This window comes from Tenrec ecaudatus, chromosome 1 (genome assembly GCF_050624435.1).
Source record: "Tenrec ecaudatus isolate mTenEca1 chromosome 1, mTenEca1.hap1, whole genome shotgun sequence".
NCBI lineage: Eukaryota > Metazoa > Chordata > Mammalia > Afrosoricida > Tenrecidae > Tenrec > Tenrec ecaudatus.
This window is the reverse complement of record NC_134530.1, coordinates 43,109,322-43,133,060: the sequence shown is the minus strand read 5'-3', so window position 1 is coordinate 43,133,060 and position 23,739 is coordinate 43,109,322. Positions and strand designations below refer to the sequence as shown.

Sequence of the window (23,739 nt, the reverse complement as noted above, 5' to 3'; positions counted from 1 at the left end):
CTGAAGTTCAGCCACAGCCCCTGCTTGTTTGAGCACCTGCCTCTCAGCCTATCAACAGGCTCGACATAAACACAACGGGGTGTTCTGGAATCCCCATTTTCCCCTAGTGGTCTAATTCGTTACGATTCACACAGTTGAATGCCTTTGCATTGTCCATCAGCCGGAGTTCTCTGCATTCAGCCCAGTTCCATGTGCGGTCAGAATGGGATTTCTCTATCCACGTCCTCGACGGAATCCACTTGAGTTGTTGATGGTTTCTTGTGTCTGGGTGCTTGGCTCACCTTCAGCACATTTTTCTTGTGGGTGACATGAATGGTTGTGTTCGGTTATTTCTGCATGCTCTTGGGTTACTTTCCTTTGGGAATGGGCACAAATAGTGATTTCTTCCCGCTGGTTGGTGTCTGTCTTCCAGATGGCTTGGGATAGGCTACTGAGTGCTTCCAGTGGGGCAGCAACTGTTGAAATATTTAACCTTGTGTTCTGCCAATGACTGGAGCCTTTTCATTAATGCCTTCAATCCAATGTGGACTTCTTATTCCATACTCTTGGCTCTTGATCATATGCTGGCTGGTTAAAACTTCAACCTATTATTTTTTGGAACCAGTGGCTCTGTGTGTTCTTTCCATCTTCTTCTTCTTTTTTCCCCCCTTTCTATCTTCTTTTGATGCTTCTGCATTTCCCAATATTTCACCCGCAGGATCCTTCAAACCCCAGGTCTTTGCACATTTCGTTATAAGACTTTGGCTCAGTGCGTCCCCTGTAGAACATTTCTCTTACCTTGTCATCGCTTCCCGTTGCTTTAGCTTCCATACATTCTAGAGTAATTTCCAGAGTCTCTTCTGACGCACATTTTGGTCTTTTCTTTCTTTCTAATGACCTTTTGTTTTCCTCAGATAGGATGTTCTCGATGTCCTCCCACAGCTTGTGCTCCGGCCCAAGTGGTCACTGCGTCAAAGCTGCTCTTGACATGCTTTCAGGAGCCAGGTGGGAATATATTCAAGGGTGGGCTTTGGCGCTCATGGTCCTGTTTTAATATTCTTCTGCTTCAACCTGAACTTGCATGTAAGCGGTTGCTCCACAGTTGGCCTCTCACGACCACTATGAAACTTCCCCACCGTCTCTCTGCACAGTTGTAGTGGACTGGATGCCTGTATACTTCATCCGCAAGGTGCACGTGTACAGTTCCACTTATGTTGTTGAAAAAAAGGCATTTTCAATGAATAAATCATTCATGTTGCAAAGTTCTATCCTAGATCTAGGAAGCCATTTCTACCACCCAGGCCATATTTTCCAACTACCTATCCTTTGTTTCCAACGTTCACGGTCCACTCACCGGCAATTATCTATGACTGCATGTTTGATCAGTTTGAAAGTGAAGAACTTGGTAGAGATCTTTCACTTCGTCATCTTTGGTTCTCTTGGTTAGTACGTAAATTTGAATAATAGTCATATTACTTGGTCTTTCGGTATGGAATGATCCCATCACTGAGAGCGCCGTACTTCAGGATAGATCTTGAACTGTTGTTTTTTGTTTTGTTTTGTTTTTAATTGTTTTATTAGGGGCTCATTCAACTCATCACAATCCATACATACATCAATTGTGTCAAGCACATTTGTACAATCATTGCCCTCATCATTCTCAAACATTTGCTCTCCTCTTAAACCCCTGGCATCAGCTCCTCATTTGTCCCTCCCCACTACCCCCTCCCTCATGAGCCCTTGATAATTTATAAATTATTACTGTGTCAGAACTGTTGTTTTTGATGATTAAAGTGACACCATTCCTCTTCAATTCTCTTTAACTCAGTTCCCAAGCTAGTGAACCACATGCCTGCCCAGCTCTCAGTGGTCAGTACCAGTCCATTTCCGCTCGCCAAGGCCCAAGGACATTGACCCGCAGGTGTTACATTTCCTTTTTTGCAGCTTCCAATGTCCCTAGAGTGGTACTTCGTCCACGTCGTGTTCCACTTATTAATGGATGTTGGCAACTGTTTGAGGCATGGCGCGTTAGCAAATAAAGGTCCTGAAAACGTTGCTCCGTCCGGGGCATCAGGCCGGCTCTGCTTTAAGGAGGCAGCTCTTCCTCCGTCGTTTGTTTAGTGCCTGCCAACCTGAGAGGTTCGCCTCCTGGCAGTTTACCAGGCAATGTTCCTGTGCCCACTGCTACTCATTAGGCTTTCGGTGACTAATTTTTTGGAAGTGGACTGCCTTTCCCTTAGTCCAGCATCACAGCGACACACAAGCTACCATAGTCTGACAGGCTCACAGATGAGTGGTGGGGCGTTTCTGCATGATGTAAATGGTTAAGCACTTGATGACTAACCAAAAGGTTGGCAGTTCAGACCCACCCAGAGGCGCCTAGGAAGAAAAGACAGGTGATGTGCTGCTGAGAGTTCCCAACCGTGAAACCCGTCTGAAGCCCAGTTCTCTGGTCCCCAGGAGCCGGAACACTGTGGCACCTGGTTTGGTTTGGGTTGAAGGGACTAGAAAGAGGTGGGCTGTGACCAGAGAGGGCTTCCTGGAGGAGGTGACACTTGAGGAAGGAACTGAGTGATGAACCGAGTTAGACGTACTCCCGGCATTGCCAGACCTTAAAAGTAGCTCACAGCATCGTCAGGGATGATCCCAGCCAGAAAGGGAAGAGGCCTTAGTCAGTTAACCCCTTCCTTCCCCTGGCCCCTTCCAGGAGTAAGACTCCACGTCCTAGAAATGGAGGGTGAGCCTTGGCGGAGTGAGGGAAGCAGGGAAGGTATTTGTGGAGCTTGCAGAGGGCACAGCAGAGAATGCTGACACTCAAGGGACCCCCCCCCCCTTTGCCAGGCATTGTCTGAAGAGATGGCAAGAAACACAGCCAAAGTTCCTGCCCTCCTGGGGAGAGCCAGGAAATAGACCAGATCCAACATAGGCCATGGTGCCGCGGGGGTGTCTGTTCTAACTCCGGAGCCGATAGCTCCTGTCAGGAAGTGGCGTGAGAGTTGAGACCTGGCTAATGAGGAGAGGAGGCCAAGCAGAGCTCTGGAGGCTGGGCTTTCCAAGTTGCTAGAATTGCTGAGAAGCCAGCGAGGTGGCTGGTGGCTGAAGAGTGAGGCGGTCCTGTTGGCAGTGGCAGGCAGTGGAGATGGAGTGGGATGCGTCTAGTATATATGGGTATTTCCAACATGGGTGGGGGGAAGGAGAAGGATCATGAGTGATGCCCAGGCTTTTGGTAGATTGGCATGTCTTTAAAGAGTGAGTTAGTTGGCCACCTGGCCAGTTGGCAGTGAAGCCGACTCATGAAGCCAACCCCAGACTCCTGGGTAATCCGCCACTCACTGCCCTCCTTCAGTGGGATTGCCACTCCAAGACCTGCAGACCAACCCCCACAGGGCCCAGAACTTCGTCTCACTGAGGCCACAGAGCCCGAGGCTGTGCCCGAGGCTCCCATGCCTCCAACAGCCTCGGTCCCAGAAGCTGAATCATTGCAGCCTTGACCCATGGAGTATGGCACATTAATGACTAATTATAGTTGCCACCCATTAATCATCATAACCAAGGATTGATTGATTTCCCCCGGCCAGATTATCACCTGGGCTCAATAAGCCGTGCTCCAGGAGGGAGCGGGGAGCACCTTTGTTCCTGGAGCTTGTATTGACCTACTAACCCCACACGTGTCTGCTCCCCAGCACGTAGGCGCTTCTTCATCCAGGAGGTGGCCAAGGGCAGCTGGGCCAATGCTGGCCCACGCAAGAGACCAGTGCTCCCTTGGAGGACCGTGAAAAGAAGGGGAGCAATCTAGTTTACAGACACAGAAGCGTTCCGCATCAAGGCCCACCTTTTGATAGCTAGTCACTACTACTTTAGTATAATATTGTAGTCTCAACACCGAAGACTCCCAGCAGAGATGTTAGGATTCCTTACGGGGCCAAGAGCCCTCCCAGGCACTGTTAGCTGAAACCTGGTAGCAGCTTTGTGAGGTGACCTTATCATCACCGAAGACCCTGAGGCTGTAGAGTAGAACTGATCCGCAGGGTTTTCATTGGCCGATTTTTTTCCCCCAGTATATCACCAGGCCTTTCTTCCGAGGCACAAAGCCCAGTCATTTCCCCGAGGGTTAGATACGCACATGGAATTCTTACTCAGGACGGGCAAGTCATTCACTGGACATGTACTCAGCACATTTTTATTGAATACATTTTGGGGGTGTTGGTTGTGTTTCTTTTCCTTTTTTTGCCAAGCATTGCTCCAAATATGGCAAGGGAAAGACAAGGTCACGTGGTCCTGTAAAGATTTAAAGTCTGGGAAGCCAAATGGGCCAGTGGTACTCTGTCCTGAAGGGTTGCTGTGGGTCAGAATTAGCTGCAGTAGGGGTGGGTTCGAAGTACCAAGGACCCAAACCCTAACCCTCTAGATGCCCTGCCACCAGCTAGTCAATTCCAATGCATAGCTTCCAAAGCTATAAACCTATACGGGAGAAAACAGCCTCATCTTTCTCCTGTGGAATTTCTGATGGGTTCGAACCGCCAGCTTTGAGGTTAGCAATTCAACACTTACCCAACAGTGCCACCGGGGATCCTCAGTACTGAGGATGGAGCGGAGAAAAAAATTACTGTGTTCTCTTAGCTTCTCAGCGGCTGACAGATTTGTATTCACCCACAGGGCTATTGTAAGAAAGCCCTGGTGATCTACTTCTGAAAAATCAGTCACTTAAAAGCCATAGAGCTTAAGCAGTTACCCATTGGGCTACTAACCACAGGTCAGGAGTTCAAAACCACCAGCCGCTCTGAGGGAGAAAAATGAGGCTTTCTACTCCCATAAAGAGTTACAGTCTCAAAAACTTACGGGGACAGTTCCACCCTGGCTCTGCAGGGTCGCTCCAGAATCGACATGTAGGAATCGACGTGCTGGCAGTGAGTGAGGACAGGCAGACGGAGCACAGCTCTGCCGTGACACACACAGAGCCACCACGTGTCAGAACTTAGAGCGATCACCTTTCAGGGGAAAGATGCACCAAACGCAAAGCCAAGTCGGAGACTATGCTGTCAGAGAGCAGTCTGTTCTCCGAGGGACACATGCAGACTAGACACATAGGGTGCTGGGGCCAAAGCGAAGACTGTTTCAGACCTGGTGGTCAGGAGACCATGTGTGGAGCCAGCCTCGTGGAGATCTCAGGAAAGAGCATTTCAGGGAATGGGATCCGAATGTTTGAGGAAGGTCAGGGGGCTCGATTGATGTTGGTTCCCATTGTGACCGATTTCACCTCTCCCTCGTCCCCGTGGGAAGAGGAACACATTGGTGGTCCTGTCTCTGTGGTCCCATCTCCAGGCCTGGGAGTCATTAATGTGATCTGTGAGAGAGATCAGGGAGGGGACTCGGCCGGGGTGAGGGTGGGTGGAAGTCTGTTCTTCCCGGGCTTCTGACGAGCCTCTTCAGTGGCGTCAATGACATGGAGTCCCTGCCTATCCTGGGGCTCTGAGCAGGCTGAGTCAGGGGCTGGGCTCTGTGGGCAGAGGTGTGATGGGGAGCGTGACACCTGAGGCCAGGGACCAGTGGTGATTTGCTTGGCACAGACCACCAGAGAGAGTCTGAGGCTCAGGTGGGAGTGGGGAGAGGCAAAGCGGACAACCAAGAGAGGATATTGGCTGGAATGTAATAGACGCGCTGACACTGGGTGTCTCTTGGGTGACTGGATGGTGTTCTGGTCTGAGATGACACAGCCAAGCGGAAACACAGAAGGGACTGTGTACCACACAAAGGCGAGTTGTCTGCCTTCCTTGGGTGCAGAAGGGATAGGTCCAGCAGCCCAGGCTAGTGATGGCACCAGAGTCAGGGGACAGATAGCAGGGGTCCCTTCTGTTGTTCATAAGGTCACTGTGAGTCAGAAGCTAACAGCAGCATCATAGGATCCTGAGGACAGAAGTCTTCGCTGGGGCCCCGGCTGCCCCACTCAGATCTCCTGCCCAAATGTTACTAGCCAAAGGTTAATCTTTTCTTCTTCATTCTGGTGAAAATAGACACAACTACCCACACCATTTCTACACGTGTCATTCAGTGACTTTAACTCTACCGGTCGTGCCACCATCTCCACGACCCCGTTCCAAAGGATCCTACTGCCGTTAGCATAAGCTCGGCACCCCTAAGCACTGCTCCACCCTAGTGGCCACTAGTCAATTTTGATCTCTCTGTCCTGCTAACCGAAAGGTCGGTGACTGGAAGCTACCAGTTAGCCCCTGACACGGAAGATGTGGCAGTCTGCTTCTGAAAAGATTTACAATCCTGGAATCTGAGGGGGGGGCGGGGGGGGCGGAGAGGGGGTCAGTCTTAATCCTGTGGAGTTGCTATGTGTCAGGATCAACTCATGCCAATGGATTTTATGTGTTCGCTGGTCTTTTTGGGGGCAAAAAGCAGCATGCCTCTCTGCCCATGCACCTGGCCTCGCTCTGTGAGACTTCTTTTGGTTTCTGCAAATGAAGAGGGACATGAAAGGCAGCAATTTGATGACTTAGAAGAGGTGAAGAAAAAAACGAGGGAGGTGCTGTCAGCTGTCCAAACAGATGGGTTTGAAAAATGTTTCCAAGAATGGAGTCACAAATTCGGCAAGCTGTATTAAGTATAATGGAGAGTACTTTGGACGTGATAAGGTTGTTGGGTTAAAAAAAAGTTTAAATACATAGCTTTGAGAAAAATCTGGCTTTATTTGGGTACTCCCTTATATACATATGTGATACATATATATACCATATATGTATGTACCATCAAGACAATTTCCTACCCATTTTAAATTTTTGTTTTATTACATAGGCATTTATTCTAGCATCATTAACTTTTGGGGGACATCGTTTTCATCACCCCATAGTTTCTCACTGCGTGGGTGTGTCATGCTATCAGACTGACCCCCTATTATTAGAGCCTCAGATGGTTTCCAATTTCGTGTTATAAATACATCGGTTGTGCCTTTATATACCCAATATGTTCTCCCCTCAGAATTGTTTTCTTACCTGGGGTTTTAGATATGGAATGCCTGACACAACAGTCTGCACATTGTTGGAGTTGTTGGTCGGGGCATGTCTTGTCTGCACACTCCCTGCAGTGCTTTCTCTGAGCACCTATTTTGGATCACTCCCTTCCCAGATTTGGGATTTTAAACTCCGACCTCGGCTGGCTGACTTGGTGGGCCATATCACCTGACTCCTGAGTGGCGTCATTTTTAGGAGTGATGTGGTATCCCCTTTGGAGCAGTCCAGTTATTGGGCGACTGTTTGCCAAGGGCGTGTGCCTGGAGGACACTCGCAGGGTTGGCCTTTATGATCTGCACTGCTGCAAACATCTCTGAGCTGAGCCTCGGCCCATGTTGTCTTTCTCTCCAGGGCGCTATGATGCTCGTGCCAGAGTCCTTGTGTGCCACCTGACCTCCCTGCTCCAGGTGCCCCTGGAAGAGCTGGACATCCTGGAAGAGACATTCCTTGAGAGCCTGAAGGAAAGCAAAGAGGTGGAATCCGAGTAAGAGAGACCTGTGACTCCAGTCACCCGGCACTCATCCAGGGCTTCTGCCTTCTTTATCTTTTCCTTTCAGTTTCTGACAAGCTTGTGAAGTCCCCTGATCGACTTTTCAGACAGAAGCACCCTCTTCTCCCCGCGAGGTGGAGGTGCTTGAGGGTGGAAGGAAACCTGGATAAAGAGCGAGGCATCTTCATGGTAGACTAGACTCTTTGGGTCACCTTAGCAAGTCCCTTTCCCCCTCTGGGCCTCAGTCTCCTCATTAATAAGAAGACAGGATCAAACACATCATTGCCAAGGGCCTTGAATACACAAGTCTAATATTGGCCCTGGCCCCCTGCTCCACCTCGGGCTCTCACAGGCTGGGTTGAGCCCATGAAGCCAAACCGTCCTGGGATCAAATACCACTTCTGACACCCATCCCCGGTGCAACCCTGTCACTAAACCACAGTATTCTTATTTGTCAACTGGCATAAAGATACTGTTCTCCCAGGGTCACTGTGAAAAGAAAAAACACACAATCCTATTAGAAAATACTTAGCCCTGGGCTGGCACGTAGCAAGTGCTCTGTAGATATGAGTCCTCCGCTCCCCCTGCCCCCTGTACATGCTCCTGTGCCTAACAGTTGGAGGGCGCTTCTGCTGTCTATATCTGGTAAGGAGCAGTGTATATACAAGTAACGAGGCCAGAGAGTAGCTCTTTCTAAACACCTCACACAGGAGCTAAGCCAACAGCAATAAATCAATCACCATTGCAGCCTAATTGTGGGCTGCTTGCATCAGGCACGTCTCCCAACCCTGTCACGCTGCGGCAGCTCTCTTTGATCAACCGGGGTTGTGCCAGCTCAGCCTAGCTGGGCATTAAAGTCTGAAGCCACGTTCAGGGCCAGAGTTGCACTCCTGCCCAGAGGTGTTTCCTGGAAAAAGGAGGAAACTTGGTCCCTTGAAAGGACCTGAAAACAGACTTGCTTTGGCGGCCAGAGCTGTCAGTTAAAACAAAACAAACCTGAATCCAGGCCAGGCACCATCAACACAAGGGCTGCCCAGATTCTTTGACTGCTTTGGAAACTTGTACTGTCTTATTATGTGCCCTGAAATGAAGGAACCTCTTAGTTATGGTTTGGAAATCTTATGGTCAGAAAGAAATGCATGACCCCAAGGGATCTGTCTAGATTTAATATCAGCCATATCAGACCGGGGGAGAGGTCAAACAGGAGTCCCAAACTTCTTTGGGTCTGGCACAGTCCATCTCTGCCACTTCCCGCCACATGGCTTGGGTAAGGTATTGAACTTGTCTGGGCTGTCGCTACTCGCCAGCAGAATAGCAGCCCCCGACAGAGTTACCGTCTGACTCCGGTAGGTTCACCTGTGCTTCAGGGGATCGACACAGTGGCTACAGCAATTGGCTTAACCATCACAATGAGGAGGAGGATTCAGGAGCGGGCAGTGTTTCATTCAGCTGTACATGGGGTCACTATGAGTCGGAACTGACCCAACGGCATGTAACAACAACACTAACCATTCTTATTAGGTGTGGACCCTTTCCCCAGAAAAATGCACCCCTGTAATTTTTACTCAATTTAAGGGACTCTGTCGACTTCCCAGATCCTGTTGGTGGTTTCCAGAAGGATCTGAGGCCAGAGAACAAATAGTGACTGCTCGGCCAGGAGACCTGGTTCTCATTTCAATTCTGAAACTAGATGTAGATGTGGCCTTGGGCTCATCACTTGGTCTCTCTGGGTACCAGTTTTCCACTTGTACAACTTCAAAACACAAAACCGAAAGACTGAATTAAATGTAGGTTTCTTGTAATGTTGTACAAAGCACTGGTGGCGTCGTGGGCTGCTATCCACAAGGTCAGCAGTTCGAAACCACCAGCTGCTACAAGGGAGACAGATGAGGCTTTCTACTCCTGTAATGAATTACAGCCTCTGAAATCCACAGAGGCAGTTCTACCCTAGCCTATGGGGTCGCCATGAGTCAGAATCAACTCTATGACAGTGAGTTTGGTTGTTTCCGTTTGAACGCTGAAATTTTGGGTTTCTGAGAGATGAGCTTATCACTTGGCACTTCGAGGTTATGGTTTTCAGCTGAGGTTCAGGCTGCGCTGCTCCAACTTTCTATTCCTGGGGCCCCACCGGAGCCCTAAGCCTACCCTAGCTTCCCCTCCTTGTCTAGTGAGGAAAGTTAGCTGTGTCTCGGTGTTCTTCATCTGCAACATGGGTTCCCAAACCTTAATTGGCCTACCACACTCTTTTCAGGAAAAAAAAAAAGCCCAGCGCGTCCTGAAATGAAAGACTTGTGCTCTGGCCCATAATCTGGGATACAGTGCAGGCGTCTGCTTCGGCAGCCTCCTTGGACCATCTGGCACTCACACGTGTACACACGCACGCATGCACGCACATCCAGCACAGTCACCCCCTTTGGGAAACACTGACCTATAACATGGAGATAACATGTCTGCAGCATTCAGTTAGTAAGTAATATCCAGTGCATGGCCGCCTAGTGCGTTCTCAGTCCAATGCATGGCCGCCTAGTGCGTTCTCACTAAGCTTTAACTGAGACACTGCCGAAGACTGAAACTCCCAACAATCAAACCAAACTCACTACCGTGGAGCCGATTCCGACTCATAGCGACCCTATAGGACAGTGGAGAACTGCCCCTTTGGGTTTCTGAGAGGTTCAATCTTTTTTTTTTTTTTTTTTTGAGGTTCAATCTTTATGGCAGCCAACAGCCTCATCCCTCTCCCGGCGAATGGCAGCTGGGTTTGAACCGCTGACTTTGGTTAGCAGCTCTGTGTGTAAGCCTTTTAGGCCACCAGGTTTCCGAAGGTTGCGACTAGTCCCCCTCAGGAGAATAACGGCAACGATTGCATTTGATTGGGGGCTTAACACAAGGCCAGCAATTCAGCAGTCCCTTGAAGGGGTCTCAAATGAGGAAACAGACAGATCTAGCTCACCCAAGGTCACCCCATGGTCAGTCACAGGGCCACAATTCCAAGCAGGCTGGTCTGAGTCAGCCTCGTATCTAGATTGAAGGTCACTTACTGTATTCCTGGGGTCATCGTTGACCATCCCAAGTACCCTCCTTAATTCTGAAGAAAGCAGTAAAGATAATTCTTTTATGGAGTTTTTACTGGAAAACTGTCCCTAGACCTCCTGAAGATAAGCTCCGAGAAGGTGATAAAAAAGCAGTGATAGTGAGGCAAGTGAGATAAGGGGACAACCTCTCACAGGAGATAAGCTGGCAATTAGTTATATTTAGTTATTTGTGGGTCTGTGAGGTGGGCAATGTGGGCATCTTGGGGGATGTTTGGCTTCCACCTGTGTCTTTGAAAGGTTGAAGTGGAGGGCCAAGTCAAGGTCATTGCTGACCTCCTAAACAGGCAGGTGCTGGTGTAGCCTGGCCTCCTAGCTAGTCAGTGTGGTGACGTCAGCCATGGGAACAGGACTGTCACACGGAGTGTTCTCTGGGTTTTCAGAACACACTCTACAAGGCCCCCAGGTGGCCGTCTCTGCCTTCCACGTTGGTATTTGGTCGGACAATTGCCGTCATTGGCGGTGCAGAGTGCTGCAGTGGCGGATGACCGGGGTAAGGTAGTCACTTTATATGCGGGACGGTTCCCAAGAGCGTCCCATCCTTAGAGACACAGAGCAGCCGATGGACGCTGACGGGGAACATTACGAGAGTGCTCCTTAACCGGAGAACCTCAGGAAGCACTGACTCAAGTCGGGCACTGTGGTCCACGCTTCCTCGAAGATGAATGTCTGTCACCCCAGCCCACTTTGCCCATGAGCCCCTGCCAGACGTACAGGACAGACAGTGCCTCACCGCGGCTTCCCTGCAGAGGTGCAGAAGCCAATGTAGAAGCCCTCTGTGGGATTCCGTGACTGGCATACCTCTCAGCAGAAGCCACAGCAGATCCTCAACCCAAACCCCGTCTCTCTTGGGCGCTGGAGAATGAACCGTTTTGTGTCTGGCTTGCAAGGAGCGGGGGTGGGGCTGAAACAAGCACTGGGGGAGCCCAATGACGGACGTTGCACAGCCTCCTCTCCATCAAAGTGTGGATTGGGTGGATGGAAGCATGAATGGATTTGCTCTGTACAAACCATTGATCCCCAACAAAGTAGATATGATCACCCCATTTTACACACAAGGAAACTGAGGCTCAGGGGGGTGAAATATCATAACAACAAAAAACCAGCTAGCTGCCACTGAGTCGATTCAAACGCATCGCAACCCCACGTGGGCCGGAGGAGAGCTCTGCTTCATAGTTTTCCACGGCTCCGTTTGCGGAGGTAGACTGCCAGGCCTTTCTTCCTAGCTGCCTCCAGGTGGACTCAAGTGCCTGAGTCCCTGAGTGTGGTCCCTGGTTCACCATCAGGGACTCCCTTCTGACAGTACCCTCTGACTCAGCGAGCCCCTGAACACGTGCAGTGTGCCAACCATCATGCTAAATGCTATGCGGACGCTCTCTGAACGGCGCCCCGCAGCCCCTCGGCGTATCCTTTACACTTGGAATAGGGGACAATCTTATCTCAGGATAAGACTCACTGTGCAGTGCGGAGCGCGGTGGCCGGCTGGCAGGAAGCCCTCTGTACTTATTAACTTGCTGCTGCTTTTATAGTCCTCCCTTGGTATCACTCCAGACAGAGCCGTTGTCCAAACTCCTCCGTCCGTTCAGAGTCCGAGCTAGTAATGACTGAAGCCCCCCACCCCCCATCGCTCCCCTGGTGGCTTCAAAGCGGCCGAGGGACTGAATCCCCAACAGGAAAGAAGCCAGGCTTGGTGACACCCTGGGACCCACACAGCAGTCGTCTCAGGCCCTGCCTGACCCCATTCTACTCTCAAGCCTTTCCTGTTGCTGAATTTTACAGCTTTTAACTTTCAAGTCTGAGCAATTCCAGACATCGCTCCAAGGCCAAGTTCGCCCATGCAGACATTCCCTAACCCATCTCCAAAATGATTCGTATGAGAGAAATTGGTTTCCAAGTGTCTGAGAAGGCAGTGGGATGGGGCGAGGGAGGGAGCAGTGGAATCTGTGGTTCGAATTGGTCCTCGTTCTGGGCCCGTCTGTTTAAAGATGTTTGTGTGTGCTTCGCTTGCTGCTGCTGTTATTTTCTTGTCTTTCTGTTATTCACATTGCAAGCCATTAGGACGGACCTGTTGGGTAAGTAGCACACCCATACATTGGGGTTCCCAGCTGGGTTTTAGGGTGCTGTCAATTTATTAAAGGCCATCACTGGGCCCAGGGTGACTTGGGTGCCTGGCTGTGCATGACAGTGTACCCAGTATTGACCCCAGTCTGGAGGTTGGTGAGCAGGGAGGCCTCAGGGGTCCCCAAGCACAGCTGATTCTAAAGCCTCTTCCACCCACCAGAACGGCTGAGGCCTCCCGAAAGAAGAAAGAAACGCGGAGGAAATGGAAACGCTACCTCCTGATAGGCCTGGCGACCGTCGGAGGCGGGACCGTGATCGGTAAGGCGGTGTGGAGGGGAAGTGATGTCAAGCTGGGCGCAAGAGTACAGCATGCAGGGGGACCCGGCGGGGAGGCGACCTGACACGGGAGCGAAGGCCCTCAAAGGTAGCCATTCCCTGCGATGCCCACCCCAGTCCGTCTTTAACAGCCGTCTTTAACAACCTGTGAACTCCCTCAGCCATTTGCAGTCAGCCTCGGCCAAGCGGTGTGTCTCCTCCTGGGCCCAGTGATTCCACCACTCAACCCCCATTCCCCCGGCCCTGCTGCCCTACTGTGTGTCTCCAGTTCACTCAGACTTGTTGCTTTTAACAACACAGATGGATTATCTTGCAGTGTAGAGGTGTCCGAATTGTGGTATACTGGCCCCAAATCAAGATGTTAGTGGGCCTGGATTCTTCCTGGGGGCGCTATGGGATAATCTGTTGCTTTGTCTTCTTCACCAGCATAGGTTCCAAAGCATATTTGGCCTACTGTCCTTTGCTTAGAAAGAAAAAAAAAAATTACTCAGTGCCCCACAGGCAATTAAAAGCTTTTGTGCTACATCTTGTAATCCACGAGAGTGTGGGTCTCGGCCTTTGCAGCCCACTTGGATTGTTCCAGCATCCCCTAACGGGTGGTCTCACCCACTTTGGGAAGCACTGTAGTAAAGGCTGCTATATCCCTTGGCTCATGACCCAATCACTACAACCTCTACTTCCTTCAGCACATCTCTTTATCAAACTCTAAACCTCCTCCCGCCCTCTGATAAGGATATGCAGAGTCACTGTACCAAAAAGAGTTGGTGGACATGCAGCCATTTCAGGAGGTAGGAGGTCGATCAAGAACCAGTTGTACTGCAGGAAGGAGCCCAAGCTACACTGTAGGCGTTGGTGAAAAGCAGACCTCCAAGAACTGAAAGAGCCGATGGAGCTGCTTCAACAAGCGGATGGAACACTGAAAGCTCTCACTCATCTGTACCCTAAAATTTGGAAGACAACTAGCTGGCCAACCAAGGGGAAGAGATCCATATTTGTGCCCATCCCAAAGAAAGTGATCCAACAGAATGCGGAAATGAATGGGCATTATTAGTAGGATCACACCCAAGTGCAATTTTTCTGAAGGTAATTAAAAAAGTAATTGGAGCAATACATCAGCCAGAAATCCAAGCCAGATTCAGAAGAGGATGTGGAACTGGTGATATCAATTCTGAACACAGAGACTACCAGAAAGATGTTTACCCATGTTTTATTGACTCTGGAAAGGCACTCAACTGTGAGGATCATAACAAATTGTGGACAACATTGAGACAACAATGAGAAGAATGAGAAGAATCCAGAACACTTGACTATGCTCATGCAGAACCTGAATGTAGACCAGGAGGAAACTGTTGTGTGGTGTAAAGTCAGGAAGTGTGTGTGTCAGTTACACTTAATTCCATCTCTGTGCTGAGCAAGTCATCCAAGAAGGTCAGGTACATGAGGAGGAATGTGGTTCCAGGATTGGAGGAAAGAGGAAAACTCATTAAATGCCTGTGATATGCTGATGATATAGCTTTGCTTGATAAAAGCCAAGAGGACTTGAAGCACTTACTGATGAAGATCAAAGACTACAAAAAAGAAGGAAAAAATTCTCACAAATAAATGGACCAACAAGGAACATCATGATAAATGGAGAAAAGATGAAAACTACCAAGAATATATTATACTTGGTGTGTTAGGATTCTCTAGAGAAAAAGCCAGGACACTTATGATTTTATGTAGATAGATAGATAGAGAGATAGATAGATACAGCACAAAGGAATATAACAGCTGATTAGTCCACACAGCAGTACAGAGGGCTCAATTCAGCTCACTTCCATGGAGCAGTTAACATCCTGGAAGTCCTTCACCTCACAAAAGCTGCTGGGTCCAAGGTCAAGGAAGCAGACAGCTGAGTCTTCCCAAGGGCAATGCAGACAGTCCAGCCACAGGCAGCAAACAGTAGGGTGGGTCACCAACAGTCAGCAGCTCAGGAGCTTCATGAAGCAGACCCACCTAGACTATTGAACTCAAGCAATGCAAGACAACACAATCCGCCAACCTCAAGCTCAAGCGACGTACACAGCAGCAATGGCAAAGCAAGTCTCGAAGGAACCTCAAGCTCTAGCTACACGATGTATGGGTTGAGTGTCCCGCAGGTAGTGTAGCTCACAAGTTGAGGCAGAGAACTAACTAAAGCAGCTGCCCACTCGTCTGATCACCAGAGAGCAAGAGAGAGGAGTGGGACATGCCAAGCCATTTAGCTCTTTGCCCTCTAATCAAACTGCAACCTTATTAATCCCACATGTTCCTATTGGCCAGGTTGGCACAATAAACCTACTTATCCCACTTGGGCTTACAATTAATGCCCATGGAAGCAATAGTCAGGAATCAAAGGCATAAAGACATATTTCATTCAGCAAATCTACTCTTAAAAAAAAATCGAAGAAGTCCCTTTGAGAACGAGGGTATACCTGAACCACACTGGTGTTTCCAGTTCCCTCGCATGCATGTGAGAGCATATGAAAAAGGAAATCTGAATAAGAATTGATGCCTCTGAACTATGGTGTCGGCCCAAAATATCGACTATGTCATAGACTTCCAGAGAACAAACAGATCTGTCTCAGAGGTTGTTGTGTCGTTAGGAGATGTTGAGTCTGTCCCAACTCATAGCAGCCTTATGTACAACAGCGGGAATCCTGCCTGATCCTGCCCCAGCCTTAAAATCGTTCCTATGCCTGGCCTGAGCCCCCTGCTGCAGCCACTGTGTCAAACCATCTCCCTGAGGGCCTTCCGATATCCTTCTCCAGGGCCTTCTCTCTCCTGACAACATGTCCAGAAGATATGAGATGAAGTCGCCCCATCCTTGCCTCTAAGAAGCATTCTGACGGTGCTACTTCCGAGACCAATGTGTTGGTTCTTTTGGCAGTCTGTGATACTTTTGATATTCTTTGCCAACACCATAATTCAATTGCACCCATTTTCCTTCAGTCTGCTCTATCCAGTGCCCAAATTTCACAAGCATTTGAGACGATTGGAAATACCATGGCTTGACTCAGGGGCATCTGAGTTCTCAAAGTAATCTTGTTTTTTCAACACTCTGAAGAGGTCTTGTCCAAAAGATCTGCCCAATGCAATACATTGAGTCTTGGAAGTAAGACGGCGAGACTTCATCTCACATACCCCGGAGGGACCAGTGCCTAGAGAAGGAAGTCATGTTTAGGGAAGCAGAGGATCTGGGAAAAACCGGAAGTCCCTCAATGACATGGAGTGGCACTGTGGCTACATTGGGCTCACGCCTGTCAGCCATTGTGAAGATGGTGTGAAACTGGACGGTGTCTCCTGGATGGCACTTAACAACCACAACCAGTGATGACACTTGGCCACCTGGATCAGCCAGGATCCTTCCCCGTCTCGGAGTCTGTACTGTGATCCCATCTGCAAAGTCCCTTTTGTTACAGGGTACAAATTCACTGGTCCTGAGGATTCGGCTGTGGAACCACTATGTTGCCTACCGCGGTCTCCTGTCCAGAGAGCGGGGCGAGTGTTGCGGTGCTCTGTGACTTGGATGAGTGAAAGCCTGGCACAGTGTGGAGGTCCTTAGGGTGGGGGTGCATACGGTGGATGCCCGTAGCTGCTAACCGAAAGGTTCAAGGTTCGAGTCCATCTCGGAAGAAACGCCTGGCAGCCTACTTCCAAAACACTCAGGCCCCGAGCACCCATGGGGCAGTGTTCCTCTGAAGCACATGGGCCTCCATGGCCAGTAGCATGCACTCAGCAGTAGCTGGTGTTGGTGTGGCCACCAGGGCTGCTCCATCTGCTGCGTGCTCACTAGTATTCTTAGAAGGGTCCATGGAGATAGCTGGGGGACAGAGCTGGGGGTTTTGAACCCAGAAGGCCAGGCCCTCATCCCCACCTTTGCCCACTATCGGCTGCTTTCCTTCCAGGTGTGACCGGGGGTCTAGCTGCCCCTCTGGTAGCCGCAGGAGCAGCGACAATCATTGGCAGTGCTGGGGCAGCTGCGCTCGGTTCAGTGGCCGGCATAGCCATCATGACCTCACTGTTCGGTGCCGCTGGAGCTGGCCTGACCGGTAAGTTCAAGAGCATCAGTGGGGTCTTTTCGACAAGGGCAGCCAGCACCTAGAGTATGCCCAAGGGTCCCCACAGTGGGGGCTTCCTGAGAGGTGGGGGGGCAGGGTGTGGTGTCTCTTACTCTGGGCCTCACCCCTGCCTCAACTTGCAGCAGCCTTCCTAGAGAGAAGGGGGCAGGAACAGAGTTTGAGGCCCTGGCCTTTCTCTCAGTGCCTTGTGTAAACGGCCCTAGAAAGGCCCTGGTGGGACCTGCTTGCCACCATTCAGTAAGGCATATTCCCGTGGGACGTTCCCAAGCAGGGCTCTCCAGAGATGTTTGGGGTTCCATGGCTGCCCTTCAAGTGCCAGCATCACCCAGGGAAGTTCCTCTAAGCCAGCGGTTCTCAACCTTCCTAATGCCGCGACCCTTTCACAGTTCCTCATGTTGTGGTGTTGAGCCCCCGACCATAAAATTATTATTATTCATAACGGTACTTTTGCTACAGTTATGAATCGGGTGACCCTTATGAAAGACTCGTTTGACCCCCAGGTTGAGAACCGCTGCTCCGAGCGCTGTATGTCAGCGCAAACACACGCACATAAATTCCTCTGCACCTCCCCAAGGCAGGGGTTACTCCCCTCATGGAGAATCTTGGCTAATTTGATCCATGCCTACTTAGTAAACAGTGTCAGACCCCCAAATTGTATTAGAAGGAAAAAGGTACAGAATCGACTTAGGACAGGGGAGTGGTTTCGAGCCCAGGCCCCAAGTTCAAACCGAGGCTCTGCCATTCACATGCTGTCCAACTCTCAGCAGCCTCTTCCTCTCAGCTGTTGCTTGGCCAACCATGGCACTGAGCTCAGGAAGGAAATGCCTTTGTCCGGGGCAGGGCTGCCCGTCGCCTCCACTCTTCCTTGCCCTTCTGGGTCCCCAGGATACAAGATGAAGAAGCGTGTTGGGGCCATTGAAGAGTTCACCTTCCTGCCTCTGACGGAGGGCAAGCAGCTGCACATCACCATCGCCATCACCGGGTGGCTGGCGTCTGGGAAATACCGTGAGCACAAGGGCAGCGGGCAGAGGAGGCCGGAAGGGGCCTGCTGCTGCCCTCCCACCCTGCTTGTGGCTCGAGGGGGATGGGTATAAGGCCCCCCATGTGGCACAGAACATTGAGACCCAGGGAGGTGAGGTGACTTCCACGTATTTACCCATTCGCCTGCCCAGCCAGGCAATCAGCCAGCCACGCTTATGATATACCGTCCTTCCCTTGTGTCGGACACTGAGCCAGACCCTGGGGATGGTGGCGAACAGCCCAGGCGCGGCCTCTGCTGCCGTGTCACACTGATGGGCAAGAAATTACAAGGGAAAAAGCTTTGTGCGTGAAAGACGCCTGGTGTTGCAGTGTTTAAGCACTCAGCTGCTAACAGAAAGGTCAGCTGTTCAAACCCATCAGTGACTCCATGGGAGAAAGATGTGGCCGAGTGGGCTTCTGTCAAGATGTCTAGCTCTGGAAGCTCTATGGGCCAGTTCTCTGTCCCACGGGGGCCTTAGGTTTTGATGTGTGTTGTTTCTGGGTCACGAGGGCCAGCTTCTTGTAGGAAGAGGCCTGGGAGCTGAGTAAGCTGCGATAGGGCCCACCACACCGAGCACAGATTGGCTGGAGCAGGGAACCGGGAGACAGGAGAGTGGGCAGGAGCCAGACCACGCAGGAGGGTAGGAGCTGTGGTGAGGATTGGAACCTGTCCCAAGAGCAAGCGGAAGGCAATGAAGGACTTTAAGCAAGCTGCTGAGAGGTCAGTACATCTCAGCCGTGGGGCCGCAAGCAAGCTCCTTAAAGCCTCTGGGTCTCAGCTGCTCCGGTCATAAAGTGGGACATGTTATTCCTGCATCCTCGCTTGCTAAGAGGATGGTATCACATGAGCTAACCTGCAGAAGGCACCCGGTACAGCTCCCCATGCCCTATTGGCATTGCTCCTCTCACTTGAAACTGGGGGTTTGGGGTCAAGGTCCAAGGTTGCCAAGAAAGACACGACTTACGGGCAGGCACTGGTTGGAACAACGCTTTGCTGGCACAGAGTTTGAGTAAGCCGGCCTCCATGGTGGGGGTTGGACCCCATGGCCAGCAGGTCTCTCCCCGCTGCCTGTGCAGGGCTGTAGTCTGTACACACCCCTCTCATGCTGTGATTGAGAGACCCATCCCATCCCTACGGGGAATAGAAATTGTAACTGCATTGTTCAGGTTGCCATTTGACACGCATGCCTACATTCCCCGCCATCAAGTCGATGCCAACTCATAGCAACCCTATAGAACAGGGTAGAACTGCCCCATCCCACTGCCCCTGCGGGTTTCTGAGACTGTTGCTCTTTATGGGAATAGAAAACCTCATCTTTCTCTGTCAACGCAGCTGGTGGTTTTGAACTACTGACCTTGAGTTTTGCAGCCTAACTTATGGCTGCTAGGCACCAGGTAGAACAAAAAGGTACTCGTTGGGCCTATAGCAAAGTTGTTACCCTGGGGGAAGGAAGAAGTCAGCTCAGTTCCCAGCCTAGTGTTCCTAGCAGGCCTAGCGTCCCTGATTAGGCAGTCCGATGAGGAATGCAGGAGTCTGTCCTCCCAGCAGCAGCATCTAACCAGGACATCACTGCAGATGACGCCTTGTCTCAGGTCAAGGGGGCGCCACCGATCTTCCCAGGAAGAAAGCGGCCAGGCTCAGTTTCCAGACCTGATCAGGCACCTCTCAGCCCCTCCCCTACTGAACCCCCGGTCTGTGGCTACCAAGCCAGCCTTTTGCCTTCCCAAAGGGAACTCGAGGGAGCCCCTGTCTGGGATCCTACCTCCTCCCCCCAGTAGGGGCTGTACTTATCCCAAGTGGTGACAAGAGGCCACAGGTGAGCCACAGATGCAGGATTCAAACCCAACTCCATGTGTTTCTTTTTCGTTCATTGGGATTTTAACCCCAGCCTGCTCATTCCCCAGGCAGTACTGTGCTCTGTAGTGTCTGCTTCCAGCTGCCCCTCATCGGCAGGGGATGGGCTCTTGTGTTCCCTGCAGGGGTGAGTGTCCATCTGCCGCTGCCTGCCCAGAAAAGGCAGATCAGAGTGTCTTCTCAGGCAGACTGGAGAGTTCCCATCTCGCTGTGTCCTCTGCAGGCACCTTCAGCGCCCCGTGGGCGGCCCTGGCCCGCAGCAGTGAGCAGTACTGCCTGGCCTGGGAGGCCAAGTACCTGATGGAACTCGGCAACGCCCTGGAGACCATCCTCAGTGGTCTGGCCAACGTGGTGGCCCAGGAGGCCCTGAAGTACACGGTCTTGTCCGGTAAGTCTCTCCTGATTAGCACCTGCACGATGCATCCCACCTGCTCCCATCCCTTTGCAAGCCTCAGGCCTGGGACCCTGGCACTGTGGTAGGCCCTGTGGCACAGAGAAGTTCACGCTGCAGTTCCTGTGTGCCGGAAGTGCCCGGTCTTTGCAGGGAAGAGGCGGGCAGCCGGCCACATCATTTCATCACGAACCCGTTAGCTATCACAGCCTAACCAGCCACCCAACACTCCGCGGCTAAAAATAGCGAGCATTTGTTATTGAAGCGCTCCATTCATGAGACTGGGGGCTGGCTGATCTGAGCTGGGCCTGCGCACATGTCCTTGGGTCAGCCGACTGACTGCCCACTGATCTAGGCTAACCTTATCTGGAGCAACCAGAGCAACCCTGCTCCTCTCCTGGGGCAGCGGCCTGCTCGGACCGTGAAGAGAAGAGCCAGAGAAGGGACCCCCAGTGCACGGTCCATTTCTTTTATTGTTAACTTTCTGCTCTGCCATTCTCTTTTTTAATATTATTGATTTATTTATGAAACATTTTATTGGGGGCTCTTCCAACTCTTATGACATTCTGTACATCGATCGCATCAAGCATATTTGGACATATGTTGCCATCATCATGTCCAAAACATTCTCTACTCGAGCCCTAGGTGCGCGGTCCATGTCAAGCCTCGCGTTCACCAATATCTCATGGGCCAAAGCAAGTCGCGTGACTGAGCCCAGAGTAGACGGACAAACTAGTCAGCCACTCATGCATGGAGGACCCTGCAGAGTTAGGAGGCAAAGCGGGAGGCTGCAGGGTAGGTGCATGGATGGGCGCCATCCCTGGGTTTGGAGGCCTGGCAAGTGCTTCAGCAGGAGGTCTAGTACAAGCATCAGAGATGCGGGGGCTTCCAGTCTCAGCTTTACAGCAGCTGCACAGCCCTTGGGAGACCTAACTTGCAGGTTCTGAGTTCGAATGTACATTCTGTATACACGGTGCTCTAAAAGCACCCACTAGCCCAGCGTTTCCCCAGAAGGACCTCCACCTGCTTCATCGCTGTGGTTTCCCCCTTCCCCAGGCATCGTGGCTGCTCTGACCTGGCCTGCTTCCCTGCTCAGTGTCGCCAACGTCATCGACAACCCCTGGGGTGTGTGTCTCCACCGATCAGCTGAGGTCGGCAAGCACCTGGCCCACATCCTGCTCAGCCGGCAGCAGGTACCTGGGGATGGCAGTGGGGGAAGGGCCAGAGGGGAAGTGGGGGAAGGGGTGACTTGGACCCAGATGTCAGCCTTTGAGACAAGCTCCTGTGGAAGTAACCCAGTGGCTTCGGGGGGTGGTCTGCACTGTCCCTTCTGTTCAAGTCATAAAGGAGTTCACCCTGGGATGCGCCAGTCAGAGTCTCGGCCTGTGCGCATCCACCTTAGGGGAGCACGGGGTGACAAGGTCATCCGCAGGTCTGGGCAAGGTCAGGGGCTAGAGTGTGGGTGTGTGTCAACTTTGAACTAACAAGGATAGCAGTGATGGCTGGGTTGGCCCCCAAAGCAAAACAACCCGCTGCCACTGGCCAGTTCTGACTCGGTGCAAGTGGCCCCCTCGGACAGAGCAGAACTGCCCCAGGTAGCTTTCCACAGCTGTGCACCTGAACGGAAGCAGCGTGCCACAGAGCAGCGGGTGGATTTGGACCTGTGAGTTAGCCGCCGAGCATCTAAGCACTGCACCACCAGGCCCCTCTGGCTGACTCGTGAGTGTGATAGTTTCGGGAAAATGTCCGGCTGGGTCAGCAGGGAAGCCAGCACATCCGGGTGGCCAGGTGGGCGAAGCCCCCAGCTGAGAACATGTCCGGTGGTCTGAACACCTTGCGAAATGCATAGGACGAGAACCCATCATGCTGCGTGTAACATTTGAAACCAGTAAAGATGTACTTCCTGGAGAGGCGTGAAATAGAGGGAAATGTCTAAGAAATGACAGAGGCATTTGGGCTACAACTGGGAGACGCTTCAAAATAGCAGGGGCTTCAACATGGTGGGAGTTGGCTTCTCATGGAAAGGTCTAGGAAAGCACCGGGGTGCAGAGGCCCAGTTCCTTCTGGCTTGTTGCTCCGTCCCTGTCCAAGGTGACGGCTTCGCAGGTACCCAGACCCTCTGCTCTTGAAGCCTTGCATCCTCCATGCTTTCCCTCCGTCCTGTAAGCCACAGCGGGTCTTCCAGCACCCCGTCTTCATCCCAGTTGGGGGGAAGCAGCAATGTGAAAGGGGGGTGTTACCTGAAAATCACCTCCCAATCCCCTCCACACCACGGGGTCTCGACTAGCCACGAGGCTCCGAGGGGGTTGGGGAGCTGCACCTGGCTAACCGGGGCATTCCATTACCGAGGGGCGGGGGGGCGGGTGGGAAGGGAGAGCAGCCTTTGCGGCAAAAGCTGGCAGAATTGGAACATTAATAGTGGAGGATGTTCTATTGTGGTAAGTTGAGTGGAGGAGGGAGATACACGTATCAGGATAAAAATAACCACAGCACAGAAGAGACGGGTCAAGCCCTACTATGCCCCCAAGCCTAGCTGCCCCTTCCCCTCCCCCCACATAGTACTCGGACCCAAATACCCCCACGAACTGCCTGTCTCTTTACAGCCTGCCCTCCACAGCAAGGGCCGACTCAGAGTTGTCCAGGCAGAAACCTGCTCTTCACAACGACCTCACGGCCTCTCCTTCTAACTTAAAGCCAGAGCTGCAGGTCCACTCTCCTGTGGAGAAAGACACAGTGGGCCCTCCCAGATCACCCTTCGCCTTGTCCCTGTCACCTCAGGGTGCCTGCCTCCTAATCTGCCCACTCCGGAATGGGCCCCCATCCACAGGTGAAGAGAGAAGGAGGGAGTGACATTGGCTGGTGCTGTCGCCTGGGGAAGGCGAGCTCAGCCCCTGCACAGTGGTCCAAGAAGAAGGGGAATGGGCCCCGCCGGAGACTGCCTCTTGGCCTCAAGGAAGCCAGTTCCTGAAGCAGGTGCCCTCCTGCATTGAGGAGGGCCCCGCTCTCCTGATTACCACGTCGTCTGAGCTCGGGTGCCAGGAATAGCACCTGCGTGACTCAGGAAGCAACAGGCAGGCGCTGAGCGCGTTCATCAGCGCCCCCTCATCAAGGCCTTGTTCCCTTCAGACACCTGTGTCTTTCCTCTCCCCCAGGGCCGGCGACCCGTCACCTTGATTGGCTTCAGCCTGGGAGCCAGGGTCATCTACTTCTGTCTGCAGGAGATGGCTCAGGAGAGAGGTGAGTCAAGGCACTGTCACCGGGTGGCTCCTCCTCCAGGCCGGTGGTCCTGAGCACAGGGGCCTTGCAGAGGGGCCACGGCTCTTAGGAAATGACCTCTTTCTGCATGTCATGTGGGTGGATGATAATGGCCTTGGCCTTGAGTTCTGGACCCCGTTCTGGTGTGCA

At 51.8% G+C, this 23,739-nt stretch overlaps 1 protein-coding gene across 1 annotated transcript in view; it reads left to right on the top strand.

Moving 5' to 3' along the window:
* Positions 1-23,739, top strand: part of TMCO4 (transmembrane and coiled-coil domains 4) — a 90,822-nt gene that overhangs the window by 24,661 nt on the left and 42,422 nt on the right. Inside the window, exons 5-11 of the mRNA XM_075551487.1 lie at positions 7,344-7,476; positions 12,853-12,950; positions 16,895-17,038; positions 17,954-18,073; positions 20,167-20,331; positions 21,391-21,527; positions 23,487-23,571. Coding sequence (XP_075407602.1) covers positions 7,344-7,476; positions 12,853-12,950; positions 16,895-17,038; positions 17,954-18,073; positions 20,167-20,331; positions 21,391-21,527; positions 23,487-23,571 — 882 coding nt within the window. The remainder of the gene's footprint in view (positions 1-7,343; positions 7,477-12,852; positions 12,951-16,894; positions 17,039-17,953; positions 18,074-20,166; positions 20,332-21,390; positions 21,528-23,486; positions 23,572-23,739) is intronic.